This window comes from Euprymna scolopes, chromosome 24 (genome assembly GCF_053919585.1).
Source record: "Euprymna scolopes isolate OS-2025 chromosome 24, ASM5391958v1, whole genome shotgun sequence".
NCBI classification, from domain to species: Eukaryota; Metazoa; Mollusca; class Cephalopoda; order Sepiida; family Sepiolidae; genus Euprymna; species Euprymna scolopes.
Window position 1 is genome coordinate 89,719,820 of NC_136505.1, and position 13,360 is coordinate 89,733,179.

The 13,360-nt window shown below is 33.4% G+C and overlaps 1 protein-coding gene across 1 annotated transcript in view; it reads right to left on the minus strand.

Moving 5' to 3' along the window:
- The window catches only part of LOC145246833 (THO complex subunit 5 homolog A-like), a 61,466-nt gene that overhangs the window by 34,474 nt on the left and 13,632 nt on the right, over positions 1–13,360 (minus strand). The window contains exons 4-7 of the mRNA XM_080108670.1: positions 8,136–8,233; positions 4,922–4,997; positions 2,106–2,176; positions 534–648 (exon numbers count right to left, since the gene is read on the minus strand). Of these exons, the coding sequence (XP_079964796.1) occupies positions 534–648; positions 2,106–2,176; positions 4,922–4,997; positions 8,136–8,233 (360 nt within the window). The remainder of the gene's footprint in view (positions 1–533; positions 649–2,105; positions 2,177–4,921; positions 4,998–8,135; positions 8,234–13,360) is intronic.

A 13,360-nucleotide genomic window follows, 5' to 3' on the forward strand; every position in this document is an offset into this window, starting at 1 on the left:
TGACAACTGGTAATCGTTATCATTCATAATGACATGCTAAAATTTGAATCATTTGCAAAGGGTAGCAAAAGAATGATAATTATTTATTTTCAAAATAGGAATGTCCAAAAGTAAGTTGCCGTTTCACTTTTCCCCATTTTGAGTTGAAAAAAGAACAATACTTTATAATTCTTCCGTGAAAAGAGAAAATCTGTGAATGTGAGAAAGATATAGAGAGAAAGAAAATGAGAGGAATAAAAATGAGAGAACGGGAGACAAAGAAAGAGGGAAAAAGAGGACATAAAGAGAGAAAGAGTAAGAGAGGGATACGGAGGGACAGAGAGAGAAAGAAAGGGAGGGACAGAGAGAGAGAGAGGGATGTGGAGAAAGAAAGAGAGAGAGAAAGTGAGGGAGAGAGAGAGAAAGTGAGGGAGAGAGAGAGAAAGGAAGAGAGAGAGAGAGAGAGAAAGGAAGTGAAAGAGAGAGTGAGGGTTAAGAACATAGGAAGAAAAAGAAAAGGAATTAGAAAGATAGAAAGGTAAAGATGTTATTACGTGAAGAATGGAGTTCAATTTTGGTTGCATGCTGTCCAAGTAATCTCGACTTTCTGTGATTTCTTTCATTAATTTTTCTTTCTTTTGTTGAGATTTGCCAAGTTCCCCAGAAAGCCTAAAAAAAAAAAGAAAGAAAGAAAGAAAAAGTTTAATAATTTTTGAGATGAGGATTGATTATTTGGATTATTCAGACTACTATTCTCATATGGGTTGCTATTTTTGCAACGTTTGAAATGATATAACTGCCAACTTTCTTCAGGGAAATCTTTCCAGGCTTGGCAATCAAAATGTTGAACTCTGAAATCTATATGGAATTTAAAACTGAACCCTTTCTCCGATTTACAATGTAGATTGTTCTCATTCCGTCAGCTATGACCAAATAGAAGTATTAATTTTTATGCAATTCTTAATTATTTTCATTTGTGGTAAGGACTGCATTTTCGACCTTCAGCAAACCGTCACTTAGACTCGTGACGTAGTGGTTAAAAGTGTTGAGTAACAATCTGTTCTAAGTGACAGTCTTCTGGAGATGGAATATTTGATCCTTAGTATGAGTGATAATGATTAAGAATAACTTAATAATTAATAGTTCTACTTGGTCATCGTTAAAACTAAAACTCATCTACCCCCCCCCCCCTTTCTATTTATTAAATAAAGGTTTCAGTTCCAAATTCTGTCAAATAGATGCTAGCATGTAAAATGAAGTTATGATGAAGATGTCTCGTGTTTGACAAAAATTTCCAAGTTAAAAAAAATGTGTCTGAAGAAGGTTAATTTGCTTGGTGGCTTTGTTTTACTGCATATCAATCCTTTTTAGGTTATTTGATGTCGGATCCAGTAATTTTGGTAAAAGATTTTACGCTTCAAGTTCTTTATATCTTCAAATATTTATTCATTGTGTTTGGCTGTTTAATAGAGGAAAACTGGCTTTGCAGAACATGATTGAGTTTTGGAAAGGGGTAAAAAAAAAAAAAACAATATCGTCAATGTTTGGTACATTTTAGGTCAAGAAGCCAGTATTGAAGATTGGGGTTTATATCGGCTGACATTTTGTTCATTAAAAAAAAAAAATAAATAAATAAAAGCTGAAATGTGTAAAATGAAATAATTTATAAATGATCTATATAAATTGTTACAAGATTTGTTAGGTTGGAATCAAAATGGAATGTTCTGGTCACCATCTGTTGAGTCCTGGAAGATGATTCAAGTTTTGTTCATTCTTCCAATAAACTTCAAGATTCCAAGAATTTAAAGAAAATTAAAAACTTTATTTTAGAAAAAAAAAAAAAACACTTTGACAGAATATAAAACTTTATTAAAAATTGAAATTTATCAAGTTGAAAGAAAAAATTCTATTAGAAACAAAATAAAAAATAAAAATAAAATAAAAAATTATAACAGCAAAAAGAACATATAAGAAAACATACATCAAAAGAAAAAGGAAAAATATAGAAAAAAATATATATCGAAATGAAAAAGAAAATATATAGAGAAAAGAAAAAGGAAAAATAAAAAAAAGAAGAAAAAGACAAAGAGAAAAATGTAGAAAAAAAGAAAGAAAAGATAACTCACTCTTTTCGCTGTTCCAATTCCCAGTCAAGTCGTGCTAGGGTTTGTTGATGAGGGTCATCCATTGTGCTTTGCTTTATTTGGGAGGGAAAAAATGAAATAAAACAAAATTACAAACGAAAAGAATGAGAGGTGATTTAATTAAAATGTTCAAAATAATTGATGCCATTTTAAACTTTGGTAGACATTTCTTTTTCCGTATTTCTCCATAAATGGAAATTTATAGTCAAAACAGATTTTAAAAAATTAACCAATCAAATTCATTTTGCTAATATGCAACCATGTGATATCCTATTCAATAACAATTACCAGTCCCGACGTTGTTTCTATGGTTTTCTTTTTCATCTTTTCTGTCTGTGTTGTCATCTCTTACATTGATGGCTGACGACTAAGGCATGTAATGGTTCACAAGTATGAAAAAAAAATAAACAGAAAACACAAATTCTGACACATTCCATAAATATCAGTTTTGATCTGTGTGTGTGACATAGTTGGAGAAAACAACCCTCTAAACGGTAACGTCTATATTTTAGTCATCTGTCGAAGCTTCTATCATTGGTTGACATCAGCTCATCGCCTCAGAGCAACAACCTACCATTATTTGTCCCAGACTCAAGACTGTACCTAACTGTTGTAAACTATTGCAAAGCTCACTCCCACCTCTAAAATTGCCCGTAAATTAACTCTAAATATATTGACCTCTATTGTCTGATATTTTGCCCTAGTTACAGGCACATCTTGATTAACAATCCCACTTCAGATGCCTTTTTTGTTGTAAGCTGCCGCAAAACTCACTCTCACCTCTAAAATTGTCATTGTAAATTAACTATAAATATATTGAGCTCTGTCTGGGATTTTGTCCCAGTTACCACCACACCTTGATTAACAATCCAATTTTTGTACCTTGGTGAACTACTTCCCTCCCTCAACACTGTCTACTAACTTCACTTCTTATTCTTGCTGAATCAACTATTTTCTCTTTTTGTTATAGCTTTTCATCTTATTTTTACTCCCTAACACTTTGGGGGAGGGAAAATGTTCATAGTATCACACTTCATGCAGTCGCTCACAAGTAAATAATAAGGAAATAAAAAAATAATACAATTCAAAACACAAACTCGAGAAGCAAGACTCCAACACATTTTGTATAGATCAATAGCAGTCTGAGTATGTGTGTGCGTGCATGTGACACCATCAACCTTCTAAGTGCTAACGTTCACATCTTAGTCATCTATCAAGGCCTCTTCATCATCAGTTGACCAGCTCATCTCAGCCTCCTAAAGTTCTCCCGATCTGGTCCAAGTTGCAACCTACTGTCTCAAACTGTAATTGTCCTCAATGATTGCAAACTCAAGTCTGTACCTAAACAGAAATCCGCCCAATAAATATCACTATGACATTTATTAGGTGGATTTCTGTTAGTATTTTTTTTTTTTTCAAGGTTTTGACCAATACTCAAGACTTCAAAGAAGAGAGCATCATGTCGCCATGTTTGTTTTTGTTTTAACTGAAGCGCTCAGCACTACTTGCATTTCACACTTAATAAACACTTTAAAAACTTTTCCAGGTAGGTAGAAGAGTAATTTATCTCACCTTTGGTAACATTTATTTGTTAAATATTTGTTTCTTTACACCTTTTTTGTACTTTGGTCTATTGTAAAACTAACCTAAATTTTTTTTCAGATATTATTCATTTGAAGCAATGCCAATTAAGAAAATATCAACTTTGTAGGTTTTGTAGTTTTTTTGTTTTTTTTTTTTACACATTTTTTTACTTTTACACATACACACAACTGCTCTTTATATAACAGACTAATAAGGAAACTCAATGTCACTCTGGTCCAAATTTTTACAAATTATAAAAAATTAAAAAAGTAAAAATATATAATCTGCTTAATATTTTTTTTTTTTACTTGCCTCCCCATGAGGGCAGATTTAGACACAATGTTGATTTTTAATGTGGGAGGAAACCAGCTCCCCAAAAAGAGGTACTCTGGTTAGTAACAAAAATAAAAATGTCTCAGTCATGAAGGACCTCTGCTCCAACAGCCAAGACAAAAAAGTGAAGTGCATCCTCAGAACAGACACCACACTTTGATCCTGTGACGAAGATCAAGAACCCTTTTTCTATTTTAATATTTTAAACTATTTTAAGGTTTTAAACATAAATACTTATGTCCTGGGTGAGGTTCAAATACACAACTTCTGTCTTAAAATACGACCTTCTAATTGATTGAGCCATGAGGCAATTATAAAATGGCAATGTTATTACCTATGTAAATGAGAACAAATGGCTGCTGTTTTGACTAAAGTCTTGTTTTTTCTATCTTTATTTACCTCTCCTCCCTTTTACAGTTGAATGTGCGTTAACCAGTGAATACTTTAGAAATTGTTATTAAATTTGTTTCCAGTGTTATGGGTGAGAGAGGGAGGACTTCTGCATGTGTGGGTAAAAGTTCCTCCATCTTCCTTTATTTATGTTTAATCAAAAATAAAAGATCAGTCAAGATTAAATGTTAAAATTGATTGCAAAAACAATATTTTTTTTTTCTTTTATAACACAGTTCAATATTTGCCTTATATAGTTAATGAAACATTTGTTAAGGTTAGTGTTATGGCGGTAAAAAAAAAAAAACCTGTGTTTATTTTATGCATATATAAAAAAAATATGTATATATTAAAAAATGATATGTATATATTAAAAAATGATATGTATATATTAAAAAATGATATGTATATATTAAAAAATAATATGTATATATTAAAAATATTAAAAAGATAAACAAAGGAATTTAAATTTGAAAGTATATTTAACTTACAGGCTTGGAAATTTCCTCAGGAGCAGATTCGTAAAATTCTTCAACAGACACCAACTCAACTTCTTCATCTTTCGACCTGAAAAATAAATTTTCCAGTTAGGCTTTTCTAAATTAGTCAGAAGCCAAAATGTCTGAGTGACAAAAAAACTCATCGCATAAATGTGTTGATAAAACATAAGGATGATGATAAAAACATTCAATCATAAAAGCGAAATGAAAATTGCAATAATAAAAGATTGCTTCTGTTATATTGAATTCAGAATTTGCTTTTAGTAAAAAAAAAAAAATTTCAATATGAATAAAACACCTTAAAATTGAGAAATAAGATGCATACTTACACTATATATTACAACAACTAACATATTTACGAAGGTAAATATGTTAGTTAAAAATAAATACAAAACATTAGGGAACACTTGTAATTGTAAAAAATTAGTATTCACCAAAATTTATGAAAAAATGTGTTTTTTTTTTTTATTTTTAAATATTTAAGAAATTAAACTTTCCATCAACACTGTCATTGTCATGTATTTCAAGGAAGATAAATGATATTTTTACAGTATTTGATCCGGATCCTTGGAATTTTCCATCAAGCATGGCTCGGACTTGACCGGCAATTACTGGATTAAACTCGATTGATCACAACCTCCATTTAGTCTCAAAAGACAAAGGATACCTCTGTAGGGGCAGCTGCACATGTAATTGTAAGGCAAGGGTTGTGCAATTCCTAACCACATTTCTGAATCGGCAAGGAGAAGTCCAGAGATAAGTAGAGAGCACATATGGCACTTGGAAGTCCCAAATGGTTACTCATTTAGTACTGACCAGGTTCAACTTTGCTTAACTTCAGTCATCCAACAGAAACCGGTGTGTCAACCTGATTATACCATACTGGATTGAACTGAGCATTGTTCAAATGTTGAAATCCTAAATCATACCAAACTGAATCTCTCCTTACAAACAAATATATTCTGCCGGGGACCACAGCCGTATCCGACTGTTGGAAAGCCTATAACAAAGTTAGAAGAGAAGGAATCACAGTGTGCATTTTGTAGACCCTGCGACAAAGGTAACAACGAATTACGTCGAAAGGATGTGGAAGGAACCAAAACAGCAAAACATGAAAGAATGCGGAACAAACTGGGAGCTTTTAGGTACATGTTTAATTGAATTTATTTTCTGACAAAAAAAAATTTTTTTTTTGTTCTTTCATCTAACAACTGTTTTCATAAAAATCATTCATCTTTTCTTATAAAAAAAACTTCTGTTTACAAAAGAAAAACGTTTACTGCAAATTTTCTTGAAAAAAAAAAAAACTAAAAAAACAAAACAACTGTACTTTCACCTAACAATTTACACAAAAAAACAAACAATCATCATTTCTTGAAAAAAGAAAAACAAACAAAAAGCAATGAATAAAAAAAATTGCTAAAAACAAAATAAATAAAATTTAATAAGCAATATAAAAGGCAACTTTTCTTGAAATAAAAAAATATATTCAGTAAATTTATGGTGGGTTTTTGTTATTTTTAATAACTATATTTTCCATTTTTTTCCAGTCTGTTTTGAAATGTGTCTGCATCTGCTACTTCGCTCTTCATCCGATGATTGCCAGTCGAACCCAAGTAATGATAGACGGAAAATCCTGAGGATCCAGGTCAAATACTGCAAGAGTATCAAAGTGTTACTTTTTTGTTTTTGAATTTCTAAAATAAAAAAAATTATTTGATTGTTTTCTGTAAATTTTAGTGAATTCAAATTTTTTACCATCACAAGTATTTTCTATTTCATTTTTAACGATGTTTAGGTTAAGGTTGGTGTTTAAAAAAAGTTATTTCTCTATAAATTGAGTCATTTTCGTAAAAATTGTCTATTTACCCAAATCTGTTTTTATCGCATTCCATTTTGTTACTTTAACAATTTGCCTGTTTAAAAAACAATTCTTTTTAATAAATAGAAGGAAAGCAATTCTTTGACTTTAGTTTATTTCCCTTGAAATATGCAACAATAACATCTACAACCTTTTGGACAAGATCAAAGTGTAGTATCTGTTTTTCAGATGTGGCACTTCCATTTCTCGTTCTCTTTCAGTGGAGGAGAAATCCTTCACGATTGAGACAATTTTTATTTTTGTACCTTTTCTCCACGTTAAAAAACGACCCTGGTGTCTAACTCTGTCTTGTGGGGAGGCATTGTAAATAGGTACAATTATATGTCCATAAATGAAACTTGAATTTCTTAAATAATTTAAAAACTACTGGATGAATTTCAGTAAATTTTTGTGAATGCTAATTTTTTACCATCACAAGTAAGTATTTCCTAAAGTTTTCCTGTTATTTTATTTTTAATCAACATACTTACCTATAAATAAGCACCAAAAATAAAAATCATTACCTGCAAAATGCCATCCATGGTATCAGTAAGAAAATCCACGATTCTTTCTAAAAACCAATTATATTTATAGTCTATACTTGACTTGGCCACCAAGTTTTAGTCATAAATGTCCAACAGTCTTTGTTTTATCACTGTTCAATAATAAGTACAGTTGGATAAGACGTGCAAAATTATCAATAACTTTGACACCCTCCTCTCTTGGCATTGCCTTGATTTGGATCATGATATGATTTCCCCCAGTACGCGAACAGGAGGATTGTACTTTTACAATCATCTTTAAATTATCTACAAGATAATCCCACAGATAAAAATCAATCAAGTTCAATAAGTTTAAAAGCCATTTATGATCATACCAAAGTGTCCTCGGGGTATATATAACATCCACTGATGAGACTATCACCAAAGTGTCGTCCACATATAATCAGGCATAGACTAGAATTTATTTGTATCAAATATAGCTGAATTTTAACAATTCTATGAGTGGCATTTTCTTTGGTGAGGAGCATCACCTTTTAAGTTTTCAAAACATGGAGATTGTTTCTACCATTTTATTATTTTTAGCGTGACAGAAAATTTCACACAGATGTAATTTATGATGTAAGTTGTCTGTGCGTGTGTGTAATGCCAGGCTACGAGTAAAAAACTACTAAACAAATATCCACAAAGTTGGTATATTCTTGATCAGCATTGCCAGACATGAAGAATATCTAAACTTATGAAAGAAACACTCTTTGGCTCTAAAATTATGCTGATTTCATCAGAGAGCGAATTGTAAAATGTTAAGACATTTTAACATGTAATGATGAAAAAAAAAAATTACTTGAATTCAAGGCATTTTGTGATTTCCTTCTGCAGATGGAAAGCTTCGTACAATAAATTCTGTAGCTGCAAATGGTATTGGTCGATTTGGAGTTTACCCTAGAAAGAAAAAAAAAAGATCAAATATTTGTATTATTTGTATCCCTATTCTCATTTTGGTTGTTCTTTTCAAAGTAAACCAAGGCCACCATTATGGCCGGACAAAAGATCTAAGATTTGAATGTTTTTATTGTAGATAAGATTTTCAATCAGTCATTCTAGCTGCTAACATTTCATATTCATTAGTCCAAGAAAATTTCACATACATGTAATTTATGATGTAATAAAGGTCAGTTGTCTGTGTGTATGTGTATAATGCTGGGCTACAAGTAAAAAAAAAACTACTGAACAAATAACCACTAAGTTGGTATATTCTTGATCAGCGTTGCCAGACATAAAGAATATATAAACTTTGGACAGAAACATTCTTTGACTCTAAAATTATGCAGACTTCATCAGAGAGAGAGAGAGAGAGAGAGAGAGAGAGAGAGAGAGAGAGAGAGAGAGAGAGAGAGAGAGAGAGAGAGAGAAGAGCAGTTTTTAAACCATCTCATGAACTAAAGGGAAGTAACTGATTTTTTTTATCAAGGAGTTTATCCTCTTATACCAACTCATTCTTCAGAGAAACTATATAAGGGAGAGTTGTCTGTGTGTAAGTTTATGTGTGTGAATATCCAGAGAGAGGAATGGACTAAGCAGAGAAGAAGAGGCTAAGGAGAAAAATAGAGGTGAAGGTAAAAAAAGAAAGATAGACATGACTAGAAAGAGATAGAAACTATTTTTTGTCCTAGGCAATGCTGAGTAGCTCTGCTTGTTTAAGATATAATACACAGGCACGTAAGTGACCTATGACAAAATAAAATCTGAAATCGAGATGAAATTCTCAACATGGGAGACCATAGTCCCGTTACTAATTTTTCAACCTCAGGAGCCAGGATTTTTACTCATAATCACCTAAAAGAAAAAAAAAAAGGATTTTTTTTCGGCAGCTTCTCGAGACCGTCGCTCATTTTTAAAACTTTTTATATCATGTAGAAATCATAATATCTACGAGTTACAAATGGGGGTTGCATGCATATTTAATTTGCTCGACTTTCAAAAGCTAAATATTCAACATTTTTAGATCGGCACGTGTGGATTTGCCTTTTTCATATAATAAAAGCGAAACTAATACGAAGGTTGTTGCATCGTTCCCAGCGCGATTGCCGAGAACGTCCAAAAGCAATCATATCAGACAATTGTTATTCAATTTAGACAATCCCCTTTCGATGGACAACTGCCCCCCCCTCCCATCATCTTAGGAAAGCCCAAACTGTCCCGCAGTAAATGAAAAAAAACGGTCCCGCAGTGAAACAAAGTAAACAAACGCCAAAAAACTGTCCCATCATTGTAACGTTCCCGCGATGACCTCATTATACACTTACAACACCCAGGCAACGCCGGGCACTCAAGCTAGTAAACTTTAAGAATTAAAAGGGATTCTTAACCACATTCCCAATGTTAGCCATCTAGTTTGCCTTAAAATACAACTGGAAAAACCGGTCATGTTCAGCAAATATGTCACAAAAGCCCCAGTTACAGCGAAAGGTGAAAATGTTGAGGAAATTGACAACTAGGGAAGATGGTAAGAAATAAATAACACTGATATCATGCGTGAAATCAAATGCTGAATCACACTTGGATGGACAGCCTTATTCAAAATGAATACCATGAAAAGTAGAAAGTTTATAATTAACATTAAACAGATTGTGTTTAAAGATGGACAAATGCAGCGATAGAAAAGCTAAGAATGGCTAAGTGCAAAATGGAACATATTATGCTCAGCATCAGTTTAATTGGTACGGCACAATCACGTTGACACACTGGCTTGCCAGATCACCGAAGTTAAACAGTACCAGATAGGTGACCATTGGGGGAAGGCTAGGCGCTGTATGTACCTTCTGGGAAGGTTGGGCGTGGGGCCAGCACTCTCACTCCAAAAAAAGAACTCCTTGCTACAAAAGCATCTACAAAAAGTTGCGGATGACCTATGTCCCTCCAGGGGCTCAAGGCTATGGATGGGACTATGGGATCAGTTTACCTGAAAGAAAAAGAAACACTCAGACCAGACAGCAAACTGGTGTAAATGACATCATCACTATTATATGAATGGCAAAATATAAATGGGTAGATCACCTTTCAAAATAAACAGACAACAATTGGATATACAGAGCAACAGAATGGACCGCAGGGCAATGGAGAGACCTAGAGGAAATCCCAAAGTATGGAGAAATTATCTCAAATGCTAACTAGGGTCTAGTCAGGGATAAAATAAGGTTGAAAGAAACCAGAGTGAGGTTATTCCTCCAGAAGTCATGGAAAAATTTTGATGACGAGGATACAGTATTATGATACTTTTTGGTACTTGTACAGTTTAATGAAGACATTAAAAATAATGAAAATATTGAAAAAAGTTTATATTGTACGTATTCGTCAAGAAATGAAGTTTTCAAAAAAAAAAAAAAAAAAATTATTTAATTTCATCAAGTAGTTTTTTTTTTACAGAGGAAAAACAATTTTTTATGATACCGAGCAAAAGGTTTGATTTTTAGGAAGAAAAGCTAGTATTAAAAATGGGGAGGGAGTGTTGACACTTTAAACGGAGTTATCTCCCCGTGATATGTTAAAATAAAATTCAAAGATGTCTACCTTCAACATGCTGTTATAAAAACGTGTTTTTCTGTGTAAAAAAAAAACTATTTGACCAAATTAAGTGAAATTTATTTTTTGAGATCTTCAGTCCAAAACGGATACGTACAACATAACCTTTTTTTTTTTTTTTTTTTTTTTGATATTTTCATTTTTTAATGTCTTGATTAAACTGTACAAGTACCTACTTTTTACTATCCACATTCACTTCACCCTTTTCCAAGAATCATCAGTATTAAATTATCAATTAAATCAAACATGGATTTAAAATCATAACACATGATGTAAATATTCTCTGGAATTTTTTCGGATTCATGTGATCATGCCCATTTCTTTTTATTTTCTTTTTAAAATTAAAAAGTTCATATTTTTCTGATGAATCAGTGCGGAAAATATTAAAAATTTACATAATAATTATATGATTGTTTCTGCGCTAGGAAACAAGTGCTGTTAAAAAAGTGCAGGGCTCTACATTGGGAGTTAAACAGTCGCATTTGCGAGTGATTTTTTCAAGTGACGACTAGAAATAAAGAAACACTTATCGTTTGGCGATAGTATTTCTTTCATTGACAATTTTCCAAAGCTCAATACTGAGTGAAAAATATCTTTTCAACATTTTTGATAAAATGAACAAACTTAAATTATTTAAACTATAAAAGTTTAATTGAACAATATACTCTTTTTTTTATGAAGGCTGTTTAAAAAAACACCTGAAGAAATTAGGAAGTTTATAAGTATCAACATAAAATTTGTTGTATATTCAGAATTACACTTATTTATAAATCTTTATGATGTACATACTCCTCACATTCTAACAAGGCCGATAGCCATTAGTCATGTGCTCTCGTGTAATGAATGAATGCGTGAATGTAGGATTGACATGAAATTCTTAAAGATAAACTAAAATGACCGAAAAATGGGCTCAAATGACTTAAATAAAAAGTGAATGACTTAGAATGACTTTAATGAACTTAAGGATGAATTGAATGACCTTAAGAATGACTTGAATGCTTAAAAAAATAACTGGAATCCTTCAAAAACAACTTGAATGATCTGGAGAATGACTTGAATGGCTTTGAGACTGACTAGTTGTAAAGTGGGTGATCATTTTACATTAAATTAATACAGAAAAGTGATCCCCCACTTTATATTACGATAAGCACAGCATGTAGTAAGAACAGATACTACACTTTGAGATATTAAATCCTTTATTCATGTTAAAAATACATTGAAAATCAACAATAAACAAAAAACTTAGGCACATGGCCAACTCAAAAGGGGGATTGTGGGGGTCGTTGGTCATCCTTGTCACTCCAGGACTAAACAAAATCAAAAGTTTCTCCCAGCTAGTATCTTCTTTCACCATAATACCGCATTCACCCTTTCATACTGGGGGACATCCTACTTAACTTCCAATTTTTAAAATATTTTTATTGACGTGTAAAAACAAACAAAAAACGATAACAATAAAAATAGTACAGTAATTCATTTTTGTCGAGGGCGGGGGAGAAATGGGGGTGATTAGTAGGACCCTCCCAATCCCGTCTAGTTGATAGACTGCCCGTTCCACTAGCTTTGTAAAAGAAACCTCGCTTCTGCGGATCAGTCTCTAAGTGGGGATGCCCTCTAGATGGGCATGAATGGAGAAAAGAAAATTTTTTTGTGGGTAAGGAATGGGAGCTAGTTTGTATTTCTTTCTCTCCAAGATAGGTGAAATTTAGAGGAGGGGGTGAAAACAAAGATTGCAGGAAGGAGGGGGTGGGGATCTTGGAGACTTTCTAATTGGGGAGAGATGGAACACCCACTCAGCTAGCTGAGAGGCTACTTGTTTAATTTTACTTTACGGAACTGCGCGTTCCACACCTAGGCGGGGAACATGTATTCAAATTTGGCTCCTCTTCGTACACACAGACTTGCTACATGTATCCATCTTCTGTCAAATGCCGCGCGATGTAGCCTTCTTCTATCGCATCTGATCTTCACTGATAGTTGGTGTTTAAAGAAAGCGATCAGATCCTGATCAGAAAAAGACCCCCCCCCCCTCGGCAACCTTGCAGACGCGACGTCCAAATTACCATTCTCGCCACAGCCAGGATCGTAACAGACCATTTGTATTTCCCGGTCCCACGACGGCCTCACGTTATCCACGACATTGATTGGATACGGTAATTGGGCGAGGATGCTCAGGATCGATGTGAACCGTCACCTCGCTGACATACGACCAGTACTGGCAGAGTTTGCGGCAATCGAAGAAAGCATGATCAGTCGTTTCTATGGCCGTTGTCCCACAATGGGGACAATCAGCGACTCCAAAAACCTGGAACTGCATTGTATGTTGTTGAGTGGAAGTGCATTTCGGGCCAATCGCCAGGTCAGAGAGAACTCCGAATTGTTCAGATGACTTGAACCTGGCGCTCAGCTCCACGCGGAGCGGATCTCACTCTGCTGCCAACGCAAACGCACGCATAGCGAGTCGTTGGCGGCCCCCTTCACTAGATC